A 23,364-nucleotide genomic window follows, 5' to 3' on the forward strand; every position below is an offset into this window, starting at 1 on the left:
CTAGTGGATCCTCGAACAGCGGAGGAAGGACGGGTGACACTTTCTCCATCATCTCTGCCCATGAGCTGGTGGTTTGGGGACAATCCATGGGTTCCTCTCTGGGTTGAGCAGAGAGGCATGGGTCCGCCTTTCCACCGACTGCCACGCGGAGCCTCCTTTCTCGGGTTTTAGTCGAGAACATCGCGCAGTGCGGGCAGCCCTCGGGGTTGGACAGCGCTGCCTGAGCGTGTTTAGCGCCCAGACAAGAAATGCAGAGGCCGTGGGCATCCTTGGCAGAAATCCACATTCCACAAGCACACGGATGCGGAGGACGACCTCTTCCTCCGGGGCTCTCCGGTTCTATCGCGGTGGCCATGATAGAGCCTGCACTCTCTTCGTACGGTAAGTTATCACACAACGCAACGACTTGTACGGAGCTGTGCTGCGATGAGAGAGCTCTCGTTTAAATAAAACTTAAGAGCAGGAAAACTCGTCTTAACACGTTAGTTCTCACGCTCTAAAGCGGCGGTCACTCAACAACCAAGGGAATGATCTGCGTTTGGGACGTTACCTGAAGGCTCCGTCAGAAAACAGTTAAGCAATCGTTCCCAAAATCTGCTGAGGACAGCTTCCGAAATCTTCCACGGGGAAGAGAGCGAGAATGACGAAACGGCAGGTGACTGCAGTTTATATACAGGGAGGTGACTCCCTGATCGCTGCAGCGATTGGTCTGCCAGGGTTGGCAGACGTGGTGTAATAGGTGCTTCCGCGATCGGTCACGCCCAGAGGCGTTCCCATAGTGAGATACCGAACGAATGTTAGAAAGAGAAACATTGCTTTAACTCACACACACACACACACACACACACACACACTCATGTCAGACCCCCTCGCCTTGATTCTCGCAGACATTTTCGCGGGTGTGCGTGTGTGTGTGTGTGTGTGTGTGTGTGTGTGTGTGTGTGTGTGTGTGTGTCGCAAGTTGACGAGTCTAACAGGCAGACAAGGAATAAAGGAGATGCACACGCGCATGTGAGATTCTCCGTCCGGTTGCATTTTTTTCTCAATACCGTTGATAAGCAAATGTACATGGTATGATAACCGTAAATTTTCAAACCGTGGTATACCGTGAAACCGGTATACCGCTGCAACCCTATCTTGCACTAATTCCTGATAGTCCATTACCTTCTGTGCACTCCCTTTGGTCATTCACTTTGAGTTGGTCATGTCACCTTGATGGAAAAACCTACCTTTTGTCCTTGTAGTTTATCTTACAGGGGTAATATATTAAATTAGTTTTACATGACAATTTTTCAACCTCTCTGTGATCCCTAGAATTAAAAGGATAATTTGTTTTGCTACTGTACCTTTCTAGGGCACACCTACATACTAGAAATAACACTGCATCAGGGAATGCTGCTAAGATATGGATTTCTATGGGAATGGTGTGTCAGAAAGAGGGAGAACGGAAGGGTTTGTTATATTGATGCTCCATCATGTGACCAAGATTGGAGGACATTAAAACTTTTGCCACAAAACATTCTGACGTAGGTATCTGTTGATCAATGAGAAGCTCCAGTTACGCTTTCGGAAATAAAATTCTCTGTATGTCCTCTTGATTTTATATTTACAAGGCTCCTTCCACACATTAAGTTAGCTAACGCATTCCTAACATTCAAATATTTCATCAGTTTTCCCTAGTGTGTACAAATGCAGCCTCTGAGAATGGGTGTCAAAGGGAAACAGATTATGTGATTTCATGTGGTGTGACTAGACATTAGGATAATGAGACATTATCAATAGGGAGCAGTTGTGTTTCATTCATGAACAAACACAGATCACTAATGGTTTAGGCAGTGAGTTAATGTCTTAAATGGGACCATGTAATAGCCAGGCTGTCAGCAGAAAATAGCAGTGAAAACACCTTTAAATCCTGTTGTTGATCTGCAATGGTAATAAACTATAGGCCTACTATTTTTGACTTTATATCACTGACTGCAAGTATAAATTTATGAACGTCTCTGTGATAGTTCTGCTCGGACATATATACACCTTTTTCAACGAAATGGTGCTGTTCTCGTGCCAAAGCCAATGCTTATTAGGGTTGTGCAGTACAAACAAAATACTGCGATACCAACATTAAAAAAATTGTATGATATCATCCTGTTTCTAATTGCAGTACCGTACTACAGTATGGTGCTATTCAAATTTTTAATTTTATTTTTAACGTAAAATGTTACGGAATTTGACATTTTTGTGATGAAATCAGTGAAAAGGATGCAATTTAATAATAAAAAAAAACATGTACAGTATATAGTTTGCATGTGCTGTGTGCTTCAGAATTAATAAAAGGCACATCTCTCATACTTCATACACACAGATCGTGTATGATGCTCATGATGCGGTGTGTTCAGTGTATGATTGGCTGTGAACACTCACACAAACTTCTGTATAGCTCTGAGATTTCAGCTTGGTCAAAAACACACAAAGAACTCAAAGGTCCACCAAAATGAAGTTTTCTGCCAAAATAAAAGCTCTATTTAACAGTATGCATGACATTTTATTTGTATTATTATTAGGGGGCAAGCCCCTATTGGATCTGTTATTATTATTATTATTCCTCCCCAAAGGGAGTCTATGGCAGGGCATGGAACCATACATTGGAAAGTGTTGATATTTTGCACACTGATAGAGGTCGGGATCAATAGCCACCAGACAAAATTTGTGAACACTAGGACGAAACTCTATATCGCCACAACCAGTTAAAAAAATCACTTTTTTATTATTATTATTATTGTATGCAAGCAATATTCAAAAATTAAGTGTATTGAATATCAACACACTCTGATTCAGCCGTAGCAGGCTTGTGCCACAGGAAATCAGATTTTTTTTCATCATTGTTTTCATTTATTCTCTGAAGCTCTTTTGTACAAGTACTTTTTTTTTTTTTTTGGAACCAAAATAACTATGTTTTGGTCAAAAGTAGTAATTTTATTTTCATTTAATTAATTAAAGTTTTATGTATTCATTTGATTAGACATGGAAACATGGAATCCAGAAAAAAAATGAAAGCACAGGTTTTGTAACTACAAGACTTTTTGCAGTTCTTTTAATCAAGTCATTTTCTGTGTAATTTCATCTGTAATCTGAGGCTATATTTTTGTTGCCTAAATATTTATTTAAAATTGATACCAAGGTACCAGGGCTGGTATCATACCGAAGCAAACATTTTGGAATCGGAGCAACCCTAATGCTGAAGCATTTTCATATGTCATATAGATTAATGTGATAGTATTTACCTATAAATAGTAATTGGTCCTAAAACTGGACTTAATTTAAAATAAAAATATATTTTACGCATAACTTGATACTTTTTCCTTTTTTTTTTTTTTTTTTTTTTGGGGCAAAATGTGAAACATTTTTTGCCAGTTTTTACGAGATTTGTCACATTTTAATTAAAGAAATCAACTACATTTTGGATCACAGAGACCAGCAATAAAAATAAGAAATTGAAAGTTTATTACAAATATGAATGGGATGATTATCATCTGCTAAAGAAACATGCTGAATATGTTACTAAAAATGTGTCCTTTTCCTTTGTGTGCAGGTATTTTTCTGTGTGATATCTGTTCCTTAATTTCTGTGCATATAGGATGAAAAAAAAAAAAATTGACCTAAAAATAACCACCGCAAAGATGGTTTGCTGTTTGAAATTCAGACTTCTTTTGGCTATAAATCCAAATGCTCTGTCATATTTGCATGAACCCAGACTGCTTGTTAATTGAAAATAGCAGTTAAAATTGAAGAGTGCTTATTTTTCATCATCCTAACTCACTGAATTAACAAGGGTTGACAGACAAAAATTTGCTGTGGAAAAAGTTCACAAATCAGACTGGTCTAGATGAGAGTGGTTTCATTCTTCTAGTTATTCAACTTGGAGCTAATTCCATTATAAAATAAAACATTGTAATGTTAAAATGACCAATTGCAGAGCAAAGGAATGATGTCACCTGAATTCACAAATCGTGAAGAATAACATGTAATATTATTTACATTGTGTCTATGTCAGTGACAGCGCACACCAGATTTCTAGTCAAACGATGTCTGAATTTAAAACCACAAACTACAGTCTAAATGGCTTCATGTGAAACATCTAAGTTAACTGGTTTTATTCCAGCCAAAAGTAGTGACAGTTGTCATCTGTCTGTTCAATTAAACTTGACATTATGAATAATTGAACATCTGAAGGAAGGATGTCAGGCGAGGAAGTGTTAAATTCATGTTCCTCATTAGGTCTGTTTGTCTGACTTTGAAAAAATCATGCTGGTACAATTTCAGTCAGCATTTACATGACATTTTAAAAAGACTAATTATTGTTTCAGTCTGATTGAAATCAAACTTTTAAAGTGCATACAAACTTGTTGATAGTGACAGATTCACATTACAATGCCATGCTGTAATGTGCTGCACAAGGTTCAGGGACTTGATGGGTCTTGGTTGTGTAAATGTGGTTGGTTGTGTTAATGTATTCATCATTGTGATGTCACAAAAGCACAAGAATTTTTTGCAGCCTAGATTCAACCAACGTTTTTAGAATGGGGAGGACATTTTTGAGTACAAGAGTTAGTGTACTTTCATAGTACATCAAGCTGTTTGATTTCAAAATATCAAGAAAATTTGTTTTTTTACATTACCTCTTCAATATTAGCACGTGTGATCTCCATTGCATTGTTTGAATATTGGTCAATGTTGACATTTGATTTTGGAATTTTTCCTCTCACAGGGCACTGAAAGATGGACCAGCAAATCTAGTCTACTGCAAGTGCTTATTTCCATACAGGGTTAGTTCTCCCAAACCATTAATGCCCTTGTTGGGGGCAATATTAATAACCTCATATTACCTCAGTAAATAACATCTGAATAGATTTTTTCCAAATCAGTTTACTTAAGTTTATCTTCACTTCTTTCCTGTTATCTCGTGTTTACATTTCCATTTATGCATTTATCAGATGCATTAATCCAAAGCAACTTACAAAATGTTTCCACCCTTTTAGGTCTGATCCTGGTCAACGAGCCGTACTATAATGAGGCCGGCTTTGACAGTGACAGAGGCCTTCAGGAAGGTTATGAGAACAGCCGCTGCTACAACGAGATGGTGCTCATTAAGATGGTGCAGTCTATGACTCAACTTCTCCTGCAGCCTGTGGAGGTCTTTCAGCAGGAAATCCGAGAGCACTTCATCTGCGGTGGTTGGCGGCTGGTCCATCGGCTAGAGTCCTGGCTAGAGTTGGAAGGGGCGGTGACTGACTGCGGGTCCCGACGTTGGGGTGGTAGTGGCTGCCTCCATGCAGAGCCTCTGGAGGAGATCCCCATAGCTCTGTCCCACAGCAGCCCAAGCAAGCACGATGTTCGGAGCAAAGAGGAGCTTGAGGATTCGGGGCTCAGCCCATACATGTCGGGCCCCAGTGGACCTCCTGGAGAGCAACAGGATCTTATCCAGAACTCAGATTGTGGTTCATTGGTGGTTGGTGCAGAATCAGAAGTGCTGGAATGTTCTGAAGGATTGTCTGGTTTTGTGTCATCCCAACAAAGTGGAAAACCATGTCAGGAGTTTCAGCCCGTTGTCAGACCAAAGAAACGGAGAAAGAGCTATCGCAGCTTTCTTCCAGAGCGTAGTGGCTATCCAGACATTGGATTCCCACTATTCCCACTGTCCAAAGGCTTTGAAAAGAGTATGCATGTAGTTCTGCAACAATATCGAGCTACTTTGACGACATCTGGCATTCCTGAGCACCCTGAGAACAAATAATTGCCCTCTAGCTTTATTGTTCTCTCTCTCCTTCTCTTTTCCCCATTATGACAGAGCACTGCGCTCTCCTCATCAGACTGATATGAGAACTGCTGTGTTCCATAACAGCCTTTTTGCTTTTGGAGAGCATTTTTAGTTTGCTTTTTTTTTTGTTGCTTTTCATTTTGTTATGGGATGGCAGCACACACTATTGTTTACATTTAAGTAATGTTGAAATTTCACATGTTTCTATCTATTCTATTTATCCTGAAAACAACCCTGCCAACACACTGGTCTCTCAGGGATGTATGAACGAAAAAGACAGATGTGAGACAGTATAGACACTGAGGCATGACTGACGCTTTTGTTGTGTTAGTGGCTGTGTGAGTATTCACTGTGCCAGAGTTAATCCATTCATTGTGCCATGGGATGCTCCGATTGGTCCTAGCACTATTTTGATGGGTTTACCATCATCAAACTCTCACCACATGTGGTTTGCACAAGTTGGAAAAGGTTCACTTGCAGAAAAAAAGAGTAGGGATGTTTTTGTCAATTTTTCCATAATGTATCAGATCACGTGCGATTTAAGTCCTTGGTTCATCAAATAATTATATATTCATAGCATGAGCTATCTTGTCCATATTTGTGTAGTGTTGCTTGATGTTTTGCATTATCTTTCAATCTGTGAACAATATCATCAGTTATTTTGAATGTTGGTGTTGCTGACTGTTTTTTTGTCATCGACAAAACATGTACATGTGTACATGCCCCGATCATTCCTACTGGTGTTGTGCACAGAAACCAGAGTCAAGTTTACATGTGTATATATTAAAAAAAGCAACCAGACACACTAAACTACTCTGATTCTTCTAAATTTATTTCCTAACACCCCCTTTCTCTCTCCCTCACCTTCTATGGCAGATATTTGCCCATTGCAGGAAGGTGCCCTAAATTGTTCCTGGCAGGCTGATGAGGCCCTAACACCTCCCCACTCCTTATTCTAACATTAGTAATCCTGTAAGGCTGAGTAATCTACCCAGCAAAGTTGGGAGTGCTTTTCAGATATATGCAACTTTTTTCAGAAGAGAATAATTTGAACATAACATTTCTGTTTACATCAATATCAGGCCAGCTGTAATTTAAGATCAGCCTGCATACTCAGTGTGTAATGTGCTTTTCCAGTTTGTTATTCAGTTCTTTTGAAAAGTACACAAAAAGATTTGTTCATATGTATTCATAGGACTGTTGTACATGTATCAGATTAACAGAGTTTAAAAAGAAACTTTAGTTTTGAACAAAAGTAATTACGCATAACTACATGTATTTCCTCTGGCTGAAACACTGGTCTGCTGGTTGCCATTTTCTATCCGTCTGTGTTTCTCTTTGTAGTTTGGTTATTTGGCTGATGTAGCAGAAGGTGAGATCTAATATACTGCTGAATATTTAGCACATTAGCATTTAAATGCAATCTTGTTTATGACAAAGATGCAAAGATAGGTATCTTTGGGTGATGGCCCTAACTTGTTTTTGTTTGGCAAGATATTCTAATATGTTTCTATGAAGTTTTGAGAAATATACTACAAAGAATGTCATTTTGCCTTTAAATTTTATTTAGCATTTGTAGCTTATTACAGTTTGATAGCTGGAGAGCAAGAATTCTTTATTTAATTGTTTCATACGCACATTTGCTGAGTTCACTGAGCTTGTAATTTTATCAATGCACTCAGTTCCCTTTAATCCATCTCAATAAAAGTGGAAAATAAAGTATCCACATACATATTAACTCCTATAACTTCCTGTATACCTATATCATCTTCTTCAACACTGTCTCATACATTATTTCAGCTCACCATATTTTGGTTTCTGTACATCTACAGGTACTTACAAATGTGAAGCTAGGTCTCAAATGAGAATCAGAAGTCAACCTCATGAAACTGAGCTATTTTTTGTGTATGTGTATAATACTATGAATTTAATCACTATTATGAAGAGATAACAGCCAAAGCATGTAACATGTTGCTTTAAGCCTTAATGGCTATAATGAGAGTTCACTGTACAATGTTGCTTTAAGCCTTAATGGCTATAATGAGAGTTCACTGTACAATGTTGCTTTAAGCCTTAATGGCTATAATGAGAGTTCACTGTACAATGTAAACATTTCCACAGTGGTCTGTATTGGTAAACTAATAAACATATGATTTGTAACCTGAATCTTCTGTACTTAAGGCATGACTATATATATAAATGTGTATAGAAAATTACCTCTGGTCAAAATAACAAAAATGAGACCGTGTTTTCAAACCTTGAATAATCCAAAGAAAACAATTTCATATTAATTTTTAAACAACACAATACTAATGTTTTAACTTAGGAAGAGTTCAGAAATCAATAATTGGTGGAATAACCCTGGTTTTTAATCACAGCTTTCATGCCTCTTGGCATGCCCTCTACCAGTCTTTCACTTTGTTGTTGGGTCACTTTATGCCACTCCTGGCACAAAAATTCAAGCATCTCTGCTTTGTTTGATGGGTTGTGGCCATCCATCTTCCTCTTGAGCACATTCCAGAGGTTTTTAGTGAGGTTCAGGTCTGTAGATTGGACTGACCATGACAGGGTCTTGATCCGGTGGTCCTCCATCCACACCTTGATTGACCTGGCTGTGTGGCATGAAGCATTTTCTGCTGGAAAAAAAACAATCCTCAGAATTGGGGAAAATTGTCAGAGCAGAAGGAAGCAAGTTTTCTTCACAAAGATGAATCTGCCAAATTCCAGCCTTGCTGAAGCACCTCCAGATCATCACAGATCTTATATAAAATATTTTAAAATGCAATTTATTCCTGTGATGTAAAGCTGAATTTTCAGCATCATTACTCCAGTCTTCAGTGTCAGATGATCCTTCAGAAATCATTCTAATATGCTGATTTGCTCCTCAAGAAAAAGTTTTTCAAGATTCTTTGATGAATAGAAAGTTCAAAATAACAGCATTTATGAGAAATAGAAGGCTTTTGTAACATTATACACTACCGCTCAAAAGTTTGGGGTCGGTAAGAATTGTTTTTTTGTTTTGATTTTTGGAAAGAAATTAATAAATAATAATTTATTCAGCAAGGATGCATTATATTGATCGTAAGTGACAATAAATAAATGTATAATGTTTCAAATCTTTCTATTTCAGATAAATGCTGTTATTTTGAACTTTCTATTAATCATAGAATCCTGAAAAAAAATATATAGTATGTATATGCCCTATGTCAGATATTACATTTTATTATATTCCCAGGGGAGGGGTCCTTGTCTCCTTAGGTGTGAATCACATCAATATTCATGATCATTCACACCTCTCTGCATATGGCCTTTCTAACACTAAAAGTGTCTTACAAAAGTGAAATGACTATATTGTTTTGTATGAACGAGTGATCAGGATGGTTTTCACATAATTTTGTAGCAAAAACTCTTGGCTACAAGATCCAGTTATGAAAAGTCTTGTGAACAAATGTTTGGTATGTGTTATATGGCCTTATTTCAGTGACTTAAAATGTTTTGTTTTTTCAAAAACCACGCATAAACATTATTTTCTCAAATATACAAACATGTATACACGTGTTGCTCAAATAATATTGTAGCCCATGTAGAAAAAGGAAATCCAAGGCACTCTTCTTAGGAAAATAAAGAAGCCTTTATTGGACTGGCTATATCATGTTAGAAAAAATAATTAAAACATGTGGGGGAAAAGATACAACCCACACGTAGCGGCACAAACAGCCTTCTTCAGGGTATATTTTCCAAACAAACAATTTCCTCTTTTATAGATGCTAATTGGAAACACCTGGATGACAAATAGCCTGCACATACAGAGAAGGTCCACTGGGAGGTGGTTACAAAAAAAAAAAAAAAAAAAAAAAAAGAAATCACAGAAAAGGGCTGAAATCTATTTCTTCATTTAAACCAGGATATACTGTGGCCTGTAATTCATATATATAAAAAGTTTCTCTCTGTAGAAGTAATTTTATTCGGTCACCACCCCGAATACTCTTTTTAATCGTTTCTAAACCCTCAACCATTAGACCTTCTGGGTTACTATTGTGCACGTTTTGGAAGTGTTTTGCTATAGGGTAATCTAAATTGGCTTTTCTAATGGCATTCTTATGCTCAGATACTCTGTCTTTAAGACGTCTCTTGGTCCGGCCTACATAAAAGCATCCACATATGCATGATAACCTATACACCACAAAAGTGGTATTGCAATTAATGAATGTCTTTATGTCATACTTTTTATCTGTCTTGAAATTAAAAAATTATTTACACTCTTTCATACTAGAACAATGATTACAAGACCCACATTTGTAAACTCCTTTTAAATGTATGTTAAGCCAGGTGGTCCGTTTTTCAGCAGGAAGATGACTAGATACTAGCCTATCTCGTAGAGTTGGAGCCCTCTTAAAACTTATTTTTGGAGATGCAGAAAATACTTCTCTAAGAACAGGCTCACTCTTAATAAGATTCCAATTTGAATGTATCATTCTTTTTATGGAATTGGCCAAGGAGCTATATTCTGTCACAAAATAGGCCTGATTTTGTAAAGCGGATGGTTTTTTCTTCTTCTGGAATAACTCTAGTCTAGAGATAGCCTGGGCTTTCTTATAAGCATTTTGTATAATCTCTGTATGATAGCCCCTTTCTAAAAATCGGTTGGACAGAATTTTAGCTTGCACTTCATATTCATTATCTGTGTCACAAATCCGTCTAAGACGTTGAAACTGGCCAAAAGGTATATTATTCTTTAGCCAATTTGGATGGAAACTATCTGCTTTTAACATGGTGTTCCTATCTGTTGTTTTGCGATATACAGTAGTGTGGAGTTTCCCATCTTTACCAATAGAAATAGTTAGATCTAAGAAGTTAATAGTCGTTTTGGAATGTTCCATACACAATTTTATATTCCTATCATTATTATTCAAGTACTCATAAAATTGTAACAATTCATCAAAAGAACCTCCCCAAATCAACAGAATATCATCAATATACCTCCCCACCATTTTATCTTGTCAATATACCTGTGTGGATAGACAAGATCACTCTCCCACAAACCTAAAAAAGGTTAGCATAGTTGGGGGCAAAACATGCACCCATCGCAGTGCCCGAACTTGGATATACATTTGGTCCTGGAAAAGGAAAACATTGTTCTTAAGTGTCCATTCGGTAAGCTGAGCGATGAACTCGGAGGGAGGCAAAGAGTCTATAGGTCTATTGGTCAGGAAATGTTGTAAAGCTTTTAGTCCATCATTGTGAGCAATATTTGTATAAAGAGATTCCACATCCAATGTGACAAAAAACAGTTATCAGGAACTTTCATATACGCTTAATACCTTCAACACATGAGTGGTATCCTGTATATAGGAAGGAAGTCGTTGAACCAATGGCTTGATATGAAAGTCTATAAATTGAGAAGCTGGTTCCGTAAAGGACCCATTGGATGATATGATAGGCCTGCCTGGAGGAGATTCAAGAGACTTGTGGATCTTCGGAGCATATAGAAAGTTGGTATTCTAGGATGTTGACATAGGAGGAAATCATGCTCCTGTTTAGAAATCCATCCAGCATCCTTAGCCGTAAGCAACAGAACTTTTAATTGATCTCTTGTGTCGTCTATTGGATTGGACCGCAACCGTTGATAGTAATCTTGATTGTTAAGTTGTCGCAGGGCTTCGTCAACATATTTGTCTCTGTCCATTATTACCACTGCTCCTCCTTTATCAGCAGGTTTTATGATTAACGACTCATTCTTAGTTAGATGATCTATTACAGATTTCTGGGATTTGGTCAAGTTTTCCCTACTTATTTTATTTGATACTAAGAATAGTCTTTCAATATCATAATCCACCTTCTTTGTAAAAGCAGTCAAAGTCACATTTGAGACTGGAGGCATGAAATATGATTTTGGTCTAAAAGAAGATCTTGGTTCTGTGCAATCATTTCTCTGATTATATTGATGATACCAAACTTTGAGGTGGAGACTTCGGTAGAATCTAAATAGATCCACCTTGGTGTTAAAAAAAAGAAACTCACAGATTGGGTCAGACTACTAAAGATCAAGAAATTTAAGAGAGATGAAAATGACTATAAAAATGACAGCGTGTACTGTGGACTAGACCCAATCACAGAGATAGACAAAGACAGAGATCTGTGTCCTTCAATTTTACTACCAGTGATGAAGAATCCACTTCGATCTCTAACATGTCTTCACCAGCTACTTCCACCACGTCTGATTTTTTGGACGTAAGACCCAAACACATCAAACCCAACATAAAAAGAAGAAAACAAGGAGAGGCAGAAAACGGTCAAGGACAAAGACAACAACTGAGACAACAACCATGGATTCTCAGGGACCGGAACAAGAACAGACGGTAATTAACCTATCAAAAACATCTCTTACCACTGACCATGTGAGTGTGTTGTCCAAGGGACTTTCTTTTTCTCCCACTTACCATACCAATGTGTTTAACACCAAGGTGGATCTATTTAGATTCTACCGAAGTCTCCACCTCAAAGTTTGGTATCATCAATATAATCAGAGAAATGATTGCACAGAACCAAGATCTTCTTTTAGACCAAAATCATATTTCATGCCTCCAGTCTCAAATGTGACTTTGACTGCTTTTACAAAGAAGGTGGATTATGATATTGAAAGACTATTCTTAGTATCAAATAAAATAAGTAGGGAAAACTTGACCAAATCCCAGAAATCTGTAATAGATCATCTAACTAAGAATGAGTCGTTAATCATAAAACCTGCTGATAAAGGAGGAGCAGTGGTAATAATGGACAGAGACAAATATGTTGACGAAGCCCTGCGACAACTTAACAATCAAGATTACTATCAACGGTTGCGGTCCAATCCAATAGACGACACAAGAGATCAATTAAAAGTTCTGTTGCTTACGGCTAAGGATGCTGAATGGATTTCTAAACAGGAGCATGATTTCCTCCTATGTCAACATCCTAGAATACCAACTTTCTATATGCTCCCGAAGATCCACAAGTCTCTTGAATCTCCTCCAGGCAGGTCTATCATATCATCCAATGGGTCCTTTACGGAACCAGCTTCTCAATTTATAGACTTTCATATCAAGCCATTGGTTCAACGACTTCCTTCCTATATACAGGATACCACTCATGTGTTGAAGGTATTAAGCGATATGAAAGTTCCTGATAACTGTTTTTTTGTCACATTGGATGTGGAATCTCTTTATACAAATATTGCTCACAATGATGGACTAAAAGCTTTACAACATTTCCTGACCAATAGACCTATAGACTCTTTGCCTCCCTCCGAGTTCATCGTTCAGCTTACCGAATGGACACTTAAAAACAATGTTTTCCTTTTCCAGGACCAAATGTATATCCAAGTTCGGGGCACTGCGATGGGTGCATGTTTTGCCCCCAACTATGCTAACCTTTTTTTAGGTTTGTGGGAGAGTGATCTTGTCTATCCACACAGGTATATTGACAAGATAAAATGGTGGGGAGGTATATTGATGATATTCTTTTGATTTGGGGAGGTTCTTTTGATGAATTGTTACAATTTTATGAGTACTTGAATAATAATGATAGGAATATAAAATTGTGTATGGAACATTCCAAAACGACTATTAACTTCTTAGATCTAACTATTTCTATTGGTAAAGATGGGAAACTCCACACTACTGTATATCGCAAAACAACAGATAGGAACACCATGTTAAAAGCAGATAGTTTCCATCCAAATTGGCTAAAGAATAATATACCTTTTGGCCAGTTTCAACGTCTTAGACGGATTTGTGACACAGATAATGAATATGAAGTGCAAGCTAAAATTCTGTCCAACCGATTTTTAGAAAGGGGCTATCATACAGAGATTATACAAAATGCTTATAAGAAAGCCCAGGCTATCTCTAGACTAGAGTTATTCCAGAAGAAGAAAAAACATCCGCTTTACAAAATCAGGCCTATTTTGTGACAGAATATAGCTCCTTGGCCAATTCCATAAAAAGAATTATACATTCAAATTGGAATCTTATTAAGAGTGATCCTGTTCTTAGAGAAGTATTTTCTGCATCTCCAAAAATAAGTTTTAAGAGGGCTCCAACTCTACGAGATAGGCTAGTATCTAGTCATCTTCCTGCCGAAAAACGGACCACCTGGCTTAACATACATTTAAAAGGAGTTTACAAATGTGGGTCTTGTAATCATTGTTCTAGTATGAAAGAGTGTAAATAATTTTTTAATTTCAAGACAGATAAAAAGTATGACATAAAGACATTCATTAATTGCAATACCACTTTTGTGGTATATAGGTTATCATGCATATGTGGATGCTTTTATGTAGGCCGGACCAAGAGACGTCTTAAAGACAGAGTATCTGAGCATAAGAATGCCATTAGAAAAGCCAATTTAGATTACCCTATGGCAAAACACTTCCAAAACGTGCACAATAGTAACCCAGAAGGTCTAATGGTTGAGGGTTTAGAAACGATTAAAAAGAGTATTCGGGGTGGTGACCGATTAAAATTACTTCTACAGAGAGAAACTTTTTATATATATGAATTACAGGCCACAGTATATCCTGGTTTAAATGAAGAAATAGATTTCAGCCCTTTTCTGTGATTTTTTTTTTATTTATTTATTTTTTTTAATTTTTAATTGTTTTTATTTTTTAAATTTTTTATTTTTTTTTGTTGTAACCACCTCCCAGTGGACCTTCTCTGTATGTGCAGGCTATTTGTCATCCAGGTGTTTCCAATTAGCATCTATAAAAGAGGAAATTGTTTGTTTGGAAAATATACCCTGAAGAAGGCTGTTTGTGCCGCTACGCGTGGGTTGTATCTTTCCCCCACATGTTTTAATTATTTTTTCTATCATGATATAGCCAGTCCAATAAAGGCTTCTTTATTTTCCTAAGAAGAGTGCCTTGGATTTCCTTTTTCTACATGACATTGAACTCTCGACCCCAAAGAGCACCTTCATATACTTTTTTGAACTCCTTGAGCACTCTGGACATTTTTTTTTTTTCTCTTTCCAATATTGTAGCCCAGTTTGTGCCGAATACAGTGTTATCAGAGTTTAGCCATTACTATGTTTTTAAGCAACTGAAAAAAGCACAAATGTCAAGGCATGTCATAACTTATCCAGGGCCCAAAACACCATCACTCCCCAGAGGGTTAAAAGCTTTGTTAGTAATATACATTGTTCGTGGTAAATATTTCACCACCAGCAGATTTCACTGAACGAATTGCAGAAAAATACTCTCACTGTTTTACAGTATATATCTAGCCAGATGTTTTCCTGCCTAGCCCTCAAACTCAAAGTATGACCATCTTGCCCTGAATAGCCAAAACTCTACCTTCTGTGACAAAATAGTATTATATCTGTATTTCAATTGGACCAATTCTCTGAGGCTATTAGACAACATTCGGTGCTCCAGCTCTGCGTCTTTTAATATTCCCTTCTAATTCCACAAGGTCTTGTGCTTTGGATCTTTTTGTGAATACAGCTGTATGAGCCGGCCCCTAAGAACTACCTTAAGTGCCTCCCAAGCCACACACACAGAGGATACTGAAGACCAGTTGGTCTCCATATAGACATTGATTTCAACCTTAAACATTTGTTGGAATACAAGATTTTGCAAAAGGGATACATTAAGCAGCAACTATATGATTAACTTTTCTCCATATGTGGCAACACCTCTAAACACACCAGGGCGTGATCTGAGACGAAAACGTTTCCAATTGAGCAATCAGCAACTGATGAAATGAGGGACTTGGATATTTAAAATAAAATCTGTTCTCGAGTAAATCTTATGGACTGATGGAAAACAAATTATAGTCCCTCCCAGATGGGTTCAAAAGTCTCCAAATATCTGTAAAGATATACTTTTTACACGTGACATATAAGTAAAAATAAATTGTGTCAAAAACAAGAGTGTAAAGACCACATTCCAACATTAGTACAACCATCGAATCTCAAACATCCCCCAGAACAAAACAAACAGAAAAATGAAAAAAGAAGAAAAAACGCATTAACCCTGTGCATGACAGCGCCAACTGGCAACCAACTCTCTAAACTCACAGTCCATGTACACCTACAAGAATCCCTGTGACAACTTTACCATTGGATTACTCATGTCTGGTGTTTCTATAAAAATTTTGAGAGACAGAATTGCACGGCAAAAGATAATCTATAAAACAAACTACTGCCAATAGGCAGAATAAACACAAAGAGTGTGTAGTTTCGTCCATAAAATGGCCCTGAATGTGTGTTACTCTACAAAATATACTCCAGCCGCTGGGCGTAACCAGCACAAAAAAAATGTAACTGTTTCCTCAAACAGTCAAGCGAATGTTCGGTGAGCCGGCCCACTTGGCTGCAACATGAGTACCACAAGATGACTTACTCTATTGACTTTATGAAGGACATTGCTTGCTTGGGCATGTGAATGTTTTATGGCCATCCTTAGCATCTATTTTCAATTTGGCCAGGAATATCAGTGCAAAAGTGGCCTTCCATTAATGAAAAAGTTTATTTCGTTCCTTGAATTGATCATGTTTCTCTCTTGTCGAATTCACAAAATTTGGGAACAAGAAAATGCTTTGGTTTTTCCCAAAAAATACTTCCTTTACTCCTCGCCTCATGTAACACAAGATCTTTATAGGATGATCTCAGAAATTTGGCCAAAATTGTTCAGGGCCCATTTCTGGCTACGGTTTTCTATGTCCTCCATCTTCTCCCAGACATGCTCCAAATCCACTTTGGTCACTAGCGGATTATAAGAAGATTCCTTTTCCAATGACGCCAGATAGTCGATCCAATTCTCTACATCCTCCACTCTTGTAACCTCCTCATGCCTCCATGGCAGTGATCGATCGACGTATCACAGCAAGATCCTCAAAGTCAGCAACGACCTTCGTCAGCATTGCTGACATGTTCAGCATCTCTCGCCGCATTACCTGCACTTCCCCGACTAAATCGACTCCCAGGCTTGCAGCTTGCTCGGGGGCATCAGCTTGAGGACATATGTGTCTTTTAATGGCTCCAGAGCCCGAGGATTTTGAATTCTTTGACATATTATCCACCTAGAACTCTTATGGAACAGAGTGTATTGAATCTCACCAGTTTATGTCATTAAAAGTGTTAAAAGTATGGCTGATCCTTGCATGGCATCACGTGACGACTCAACAATTCACATACTTAAAATAAAGTAGTGATCCTAACTGACCTAAGACAGGGAACTGTTTCTACGATTAAATGTCAGGAATTGTGAAAAACTAAGTTTAAATGTATTTGACTTAAGTCTATGTAAACGTCTGACTTCAACTGTACAGTAATGTGCAAAACTTTTAGGCACTTGGGAAAAATTTTGGATAGTGAGGATGTCTTCAAAAATTATGCATAAATATTTTCATTTATCAATTAACATCATACAACTTCGAGTAAACAAAAAAAAAGGCTTAATCAATATTAAGTGTGACCTACTTTGCCTTCAAAACAGCACCAATACTCCTAGGTACACCTGGACACAGTTTTTCTTGGTTGTTGGCAGATAGGATGTTCCAAGCTTCTTGGAGAATTTACCAGTTGAGTTAGAGACTCGCATCCGAACGCTAGTGGAGGTCAGTGAGAAAGGGAAGCCGGTAGATACTGTTTCGGATGCGAGTAGTACAGAGAGCAACATAAACACTTTGGTTCCGGCTGTAGAGCCCCTGCAGCAGGGCATTTGTGTGACGTCTCGGTGGCATACTTGCTCAGCAAAGAAACACCACTCTCCCGTTCCTTTTAGGGTTTTCAATCGATTCTCCCCACTCAGTGATACACCCACTGAGAATCATGTTGAAAGAGCCCTTGTTATCGGCGACTCTATTGTAAGGAACATGGAAATAGAGCCTCCAGCCACTATTGTTAATTGCATTTCAGGGGCCAGAGCGTCTGACATCAAATCAAATTTACAAGTGCCGGCTAATGTTAAATGTAGATTTTTTAAAATTGTTATCCATGTCGGCACTAACGACGTCTGGCTTCGCCAGTCGGAGATCACTAAAGATAATGTTAAAGAGGTGTGCGAATTTGCAAAAACTATGTCAGACACTGTAATATGCTCTGGTCACCTCCCTGCTCGTCGTGGTGACTAGGTTTATAGTAGATTAGTGTCACTGAATGGCTGGATGTATGAGTGGTGTCTGAAGAATAAACTAGGATTTATAGACAATTGGAAGAGTTTTTGGGTAGACCTGACCTGCTAAAGAGAGAGAGACGGACTCCATCCCTCCAGGGAAGGGTCCGCTCCCCTCTGTAGTAATTTGGCTCATAGTCTTAATGATAGTATTTGACTAACTGGGGCCCAGGTCAGGAAGCAGACAAACTGGTTAATCCGAACGTCTGCTAGCTGTCTTGAGACGTCACACAGGTCACATAAACTACAACACATAGAGACTGTATCACCTAGATATCTCATAGAGACTGTGTCTGTTCCCCGAACTACCAAACATAATACCCTCACTAAATCATTTGGAAAAAATTTGATTAAGGTCAAACTTGAACAAAATAAAGAAATTAAAAATACACATCATATAAAAATAGGGCTACTAAACATTAGATCTCTTTCTACAAAAGCACTAATTGTTAATGAAATGATTACAGATCATAGATTGGATGCACTCTGTTTGACTGAAACCTGGCTTAAGCCGGATGAATATATTAGTTTAAATGAATCTGCTCCCCCAGGTTATTGTTATAAACATGAGCCACGTCTGAAGAGTTGAGGAGGAGATGTTGCTACAATTTACAGTGAAGTTTTTGGTGTTACTCAGAGGACAGGATATAAATGTAAGCCTTTTGAACTAATATTGCTTAATGTGACACCATCAGATATAAATAAAAAATCTCTGTCGTCTTATGTCCTTGCTACAATGTATAGATCACCCGGGCCTTATTCTGATTTCCTTGGTGAATTTGCAAATTTTTTAGCAGATCTTGTAGTTACTGTAGATAGAGCTTTAATTGTTGGTGACTTAAACATTCACATAGATAATGAAAATGATACATTGGGATTAGAATTTATCGATATTCTCAACTCTCTTGGAGTCAGAAAAAATGTAACAGGACCAACTCATCGCCATAATCATACGCTAGATTTAATTCGGTCATATGGAGTTGATGTTGATAATATAGAAATTCTTCAGCAGAGCAATGACATCTCGGATCATTACCTCGTGTCTTGTATGCTGCAATCAGCTAATGTTACTCAATCTACACCACGCTATCGCTCAGGTAGAACTATTCTTTCGACCACTAAAGATAGCTTCACTAATAATCTTCCAGATCTATCTCATACACTCAATAAACCCCAAAGCCCAGAAGAACTTGATGAAATAACAAAAAATATAAATGCAGTCTTCTCTAGCAGTCTTGATATTGTCGCCCCACTTCGATTAAAGAAAATTAAAGAAATAAACCCTGCACCATGGTACAATGCTCACACTCATGCTCTCAAGAGAGCAGCTCGGAAAATGGAGTGCAGGTGGAAAAATACAAAATTAGAAGTATTTCATGGTGCATGGAAGGATAGTGTCTGTAGATACAGACAGGCACTAAAAGCTGCCAGGTCAGCATATTTTAGTAAACTCATAGAAAATAACCACAACAATCCTAGATGTTTATTCAGTACTGTTTCTAAATTGGTTAGGAATAAAGCCTCAACAGAACCAGATATTCCGTCGCAGCACAAGAGTAATGACTTCATGAATTTCTTTACAGATATAATTGAAATAATCAGAAATAAAGTTGGAATTATTTACAAAGTAAAATATGGAGTGCCACAGGGATCAGTTTTAGGGCCTCTGCTTTTCTCCATGTATATGCTTCCCCTGGGAGATATTATCAGGAATCGTGGAATAAGTTTCTACTGCTATGCCGACGATACACAACTTTATATTTCTTCAAAACCTGATGAGATTTCACAATTCTTAAAATTAGCAGCGTGTATCAATGAAATAAAAGATTGGATGGCCAGAAATTTCCTTCTACTCAATTCTGACAAAACAGAGGTGCTAATTATTGGACCAAAAAACTCTGCAGTACTTAAGTGACCTTCTACCATGCTATATTCCATCACGTTCATTACGATCACAAAATTCTGGCCTGTTAATAGTTCCTAGAATATCAAAATCCACAAAAGGAGGAAGATCCTTTTCATATTTGGCTCCTAAACTATGGAATAGTCTCCCTAACACTGTTCGGGACTCAGACACACTCACTCAGTTTAAGTCTAGACTCATCTATTTAGCCAGGCATACACCTAATTTAGCCTCCAACCCACAATTAGGCTGCTTTAGTCTGCTGGAACCAGAAATATTGATCATGATTTATATCTCTGCAATAAATTGAATGGCATCTATGCTGATATTATTTAATTTGTTTCCCTGTCTCAACCTCGGGACTCCTATCCTGAGGACACCAGAACCGGCTGGATCCAGCACCATTCATACTTTGTGTTGGACTCCACTGCTATGTGTCGCTGAATGATGATGACTAAATTTGAATTTTTATTGTTTATTGATGACTACAATCTTGAAATGGAATGCATAGACTAACAATTGCCAACAAAAGCCTTCATCAGCCAATTAACATGGACAATTGCATCTATGTGAATTCTGCAGTTAATACAGGATGGTCTTCAAAGACATTGGTCATTAATCTTACAGTTCAAACAAAATCGATGTTTAAACACTGACCCTTAACACTTACTTAGTTTAATAATTTTAAACCATGACTTGATCTATAAATAAGTAATATTTATTCATGATGTTAGCTAGAGGGGGACTGGCCCCCACAGTGAGTCTGGTTTCTTCCAAGGTTATTTTTCACCATTAATCAACATCTTATGGAGTTTTGTGTTCCTTGCCACAGTCGCTTTCAGCTTGATCACTGGGGTTATTAATACAATTATTATTTAATTACTTATTTTTAAACACGATTACAATCGTATTTTATCTAATTACACAATGATGATTCATCGACATTATAGACATTACTGTGTTATCATCTGTTAATGCCTGATCTTCTGTAAAGCTGCTTTGAAACGATGTGTGTTGTGAAAGGTGCTATACAAATAAAATTGACTTGACTTGAATCATGGCTACTACAATATTACTGAACAAAACCATGGTTAATTTCCGTTAGTGTCCTTAACTCACATAAAATGCTCTAATTACTAACACAACATTTAACTTAATACCTGCATTTATGCATCAACATAATGTGCATTTCATATTCAACTCAACATATATTCAGAAGTTGTACATCACTATAGAATGAATAACCTTCCTGTAAAAATGTATGCTAGACGAGATGTCGTAATGAAACATGAGTCAAGTCAAGTGGTTTTTATTGTCGTTTCAACCATATACAGTTAGTACAGTACACAGCGAAATGAGACAACATTCCTCCAGGACCATGGTGCTACATAAAACAACATAGGACAAACCCAGAACCACATGAGACTACACAGACTAAATAACATACCTATATAAAGTGCACGTGCAAACCTGTGCAAAAAGCACGAGACAGTCCAATAAATTACTAACAATGAACAGGACAATAGACACAGTAAGGGACAGTGCAAAAGATGACAGTTTCTAAAAATGCCAAATTTAAACAAAACATACTATGAGATAGTGTTCTATGCACATAGCAGTTATTGAGGTAGCAGCCAGTTATAAAGTGACAAAATTAAAGTGCAACACAGGACATGTGTGTGTGTGTGTGTCAAACCAATCTCTGAGTATTGGAGGAGTCTGATGGCTTGGGGGAAGAAGCTGTTACACAGTCTGGCCATGAGGGCCCGAATGCTTCGGTACCTCTTGCCAGACGACAGGAGGGTGAAGAGATTGTGTGAGGGGTGTGTGGGGTGTTGTGGCAAAAAATGATCAACCAACCATTATCACTGCATAAGAGACACTCTGACTCAAACAGTCTTTTAAAATTATTTATTCTTGCAAGAAGGACCCGGTCATTACACAGGAGTTGATCTGTGCCTTGAGTGGGACCCAGAGGGGAGGGCTGACTTGTATTTTATACTCTTTTATCCCAAGGTTTCTCAACAAAAGCAGATCCTCCCTCTCTGGTTATATCAGCAGGCTACAAAAATAAAAAAATATAAAGTATAACAAAATCCTTCATTTCAAACCCTCTCCTTGTACGCCATCTCGTAACACGGATGACAGCTGCTTATAACCCTCTTTACATATAAAAACATTCTAAGAAAGAACACGTTATGATGCATGGTAAACATAACAATATTAACAGTCCTACCACTGCAATTGGTAACACAGTTTGAATCAGCCAATACCCCCATCCTCCCCAGAGATTCATAAACCAAGTAACCCATGTACTCTCAATATGTTCTGGCTCCTGTACGGCTTTTCTCATGTGTTCAATTACATTCGTGATGTTGTCGCTGTAATCTGGAATATTGAAACAAGACATTCCCAACGTTTTGCAAACTCCTCCTTTCTCTGCAGTTAACATATCAAGAACCAACCTGTTTTGAATGACCGCATCTCTTAACTGTTTCATTTCATCATTTATCATTGTCAAAGCATTTTCTGTGCTATTAGCTATTGCTAATACTGTCCATGCTAGCCCATTTATCTTATTAATTGTTACTGTTGTACCCACCCCTAAGAACAATGACCCCCCCACATTGCTGCATAGTGCTTTGGTAAAACCCCAGGTAAAATTTGAACATTTATTTTTTTTATTTTTTTTCCTTCCCACCCCAGGTGCCTTGTTTGGCAAATACACAGATGTACCCACATTCATCAAAGCTTGATAACAACACCCTGACTATTTCTTTAGCATCCGATGAAATGCCCTGTTGCCACACACCCACACTGCTGCAGGTGAAGTTTCATGTGGCTTGCTGAATGGGCATGTGAAGTTGACTACTTTGTCGTTGATGACGGCTGTACAATTGTCCGCTGTTCTGTCCTTCACGTTGATTCTGACCCTGCAGTCAGACATCCTGCTTTAATTCTTTTCAGTTCGTACCTTTTCACGATGATTACTGCTTGTGACCACACGATGGGGTTCACTCTGCACACAGGCCATGTTATTCTCTGTGGTTGGCCTTGCTCTTCCACTGTTTATTGATATTCAAGTCAAGTCAAGTCAAGTGGTTTTTATTGTCGTTTCAACCATATACAGTTAGTACAGTACACAGCAAAATGAGACAACGTTCCTCCAGGACCATGGTGCTACATAAAAACAACAAAGGACCAACATAGGACCACATGAGACTACACAACGAAATAAAATACCTATATAAACTACCTATATATACCTATATAAAGTGCACGTGCAAACATGTGCAAAAAGTACAGGACAGTACAACAAATTACTGACAATGAACAGGACAATAGACAGTGCAGCGCCGACCAGTACTCAGTAGTGCAAAAAGATGACAGTTTCTAAAATGTAAATATAACATACTATGAGATAATGTTCTATGCACATAGCAGTTATTGAGGTAGCAGACAGTTATAAAGTGACAGTTATTAAAGTGCAAC

General features: G+C 37.8%; 1 protein-coding gene across 3 annotated transcripts in view; it reads left to right on the plus strand.

The window, feature by feature from the left end:
* LOC127653619 ((E3-independent) E2 ubiquitin-conjugating enzyme-like) overlaps positions 1 to 7,972 on the plus strand; it is a 104,836-nt gene extending 96,864 nt beyond the window's left edge. For all 3 annotated transcript variants that reach the window (XM_052140354.1, XM_052140356.1, XM_052140355.1), the window contains 2 exons: positions 4,763 to 4,820; positions 5,034 to 7,972. In XM_052140354.1, coding sequence (XP_051996314.1) covers positions 4,763 to 4,820; positions 5,034 to 5,788 — 813 coding nt within the window. In that variant the 3' untranslated portion in view covers positions 5,789 to 7,972. The remainder of the gene's footprint in view (positions 1 to 4,762; positions 4,821 to 5,033) is intronic.
* The last annotated feature ends 15,392 nt before the right edge of the window (positions 7,973 to 23,364 follow it).

Source organism: Xyrauchen texanus, chromosome 13 (genome assembly GCF_025860055.1).
Source record: "Xyrauchen texanus isolate HMW12.3.18 chromosome 13, RBS_HiC_50CHRs, whole genome shotgun sequence".
NCBI classification, from domain to species: domain Eukaryota; kingdom Metazoa; phylum Chordata; class Actinopteri; order Cypriniformes; family Catostomidae; genus Xyrauchen; species Xyrauchen texanus.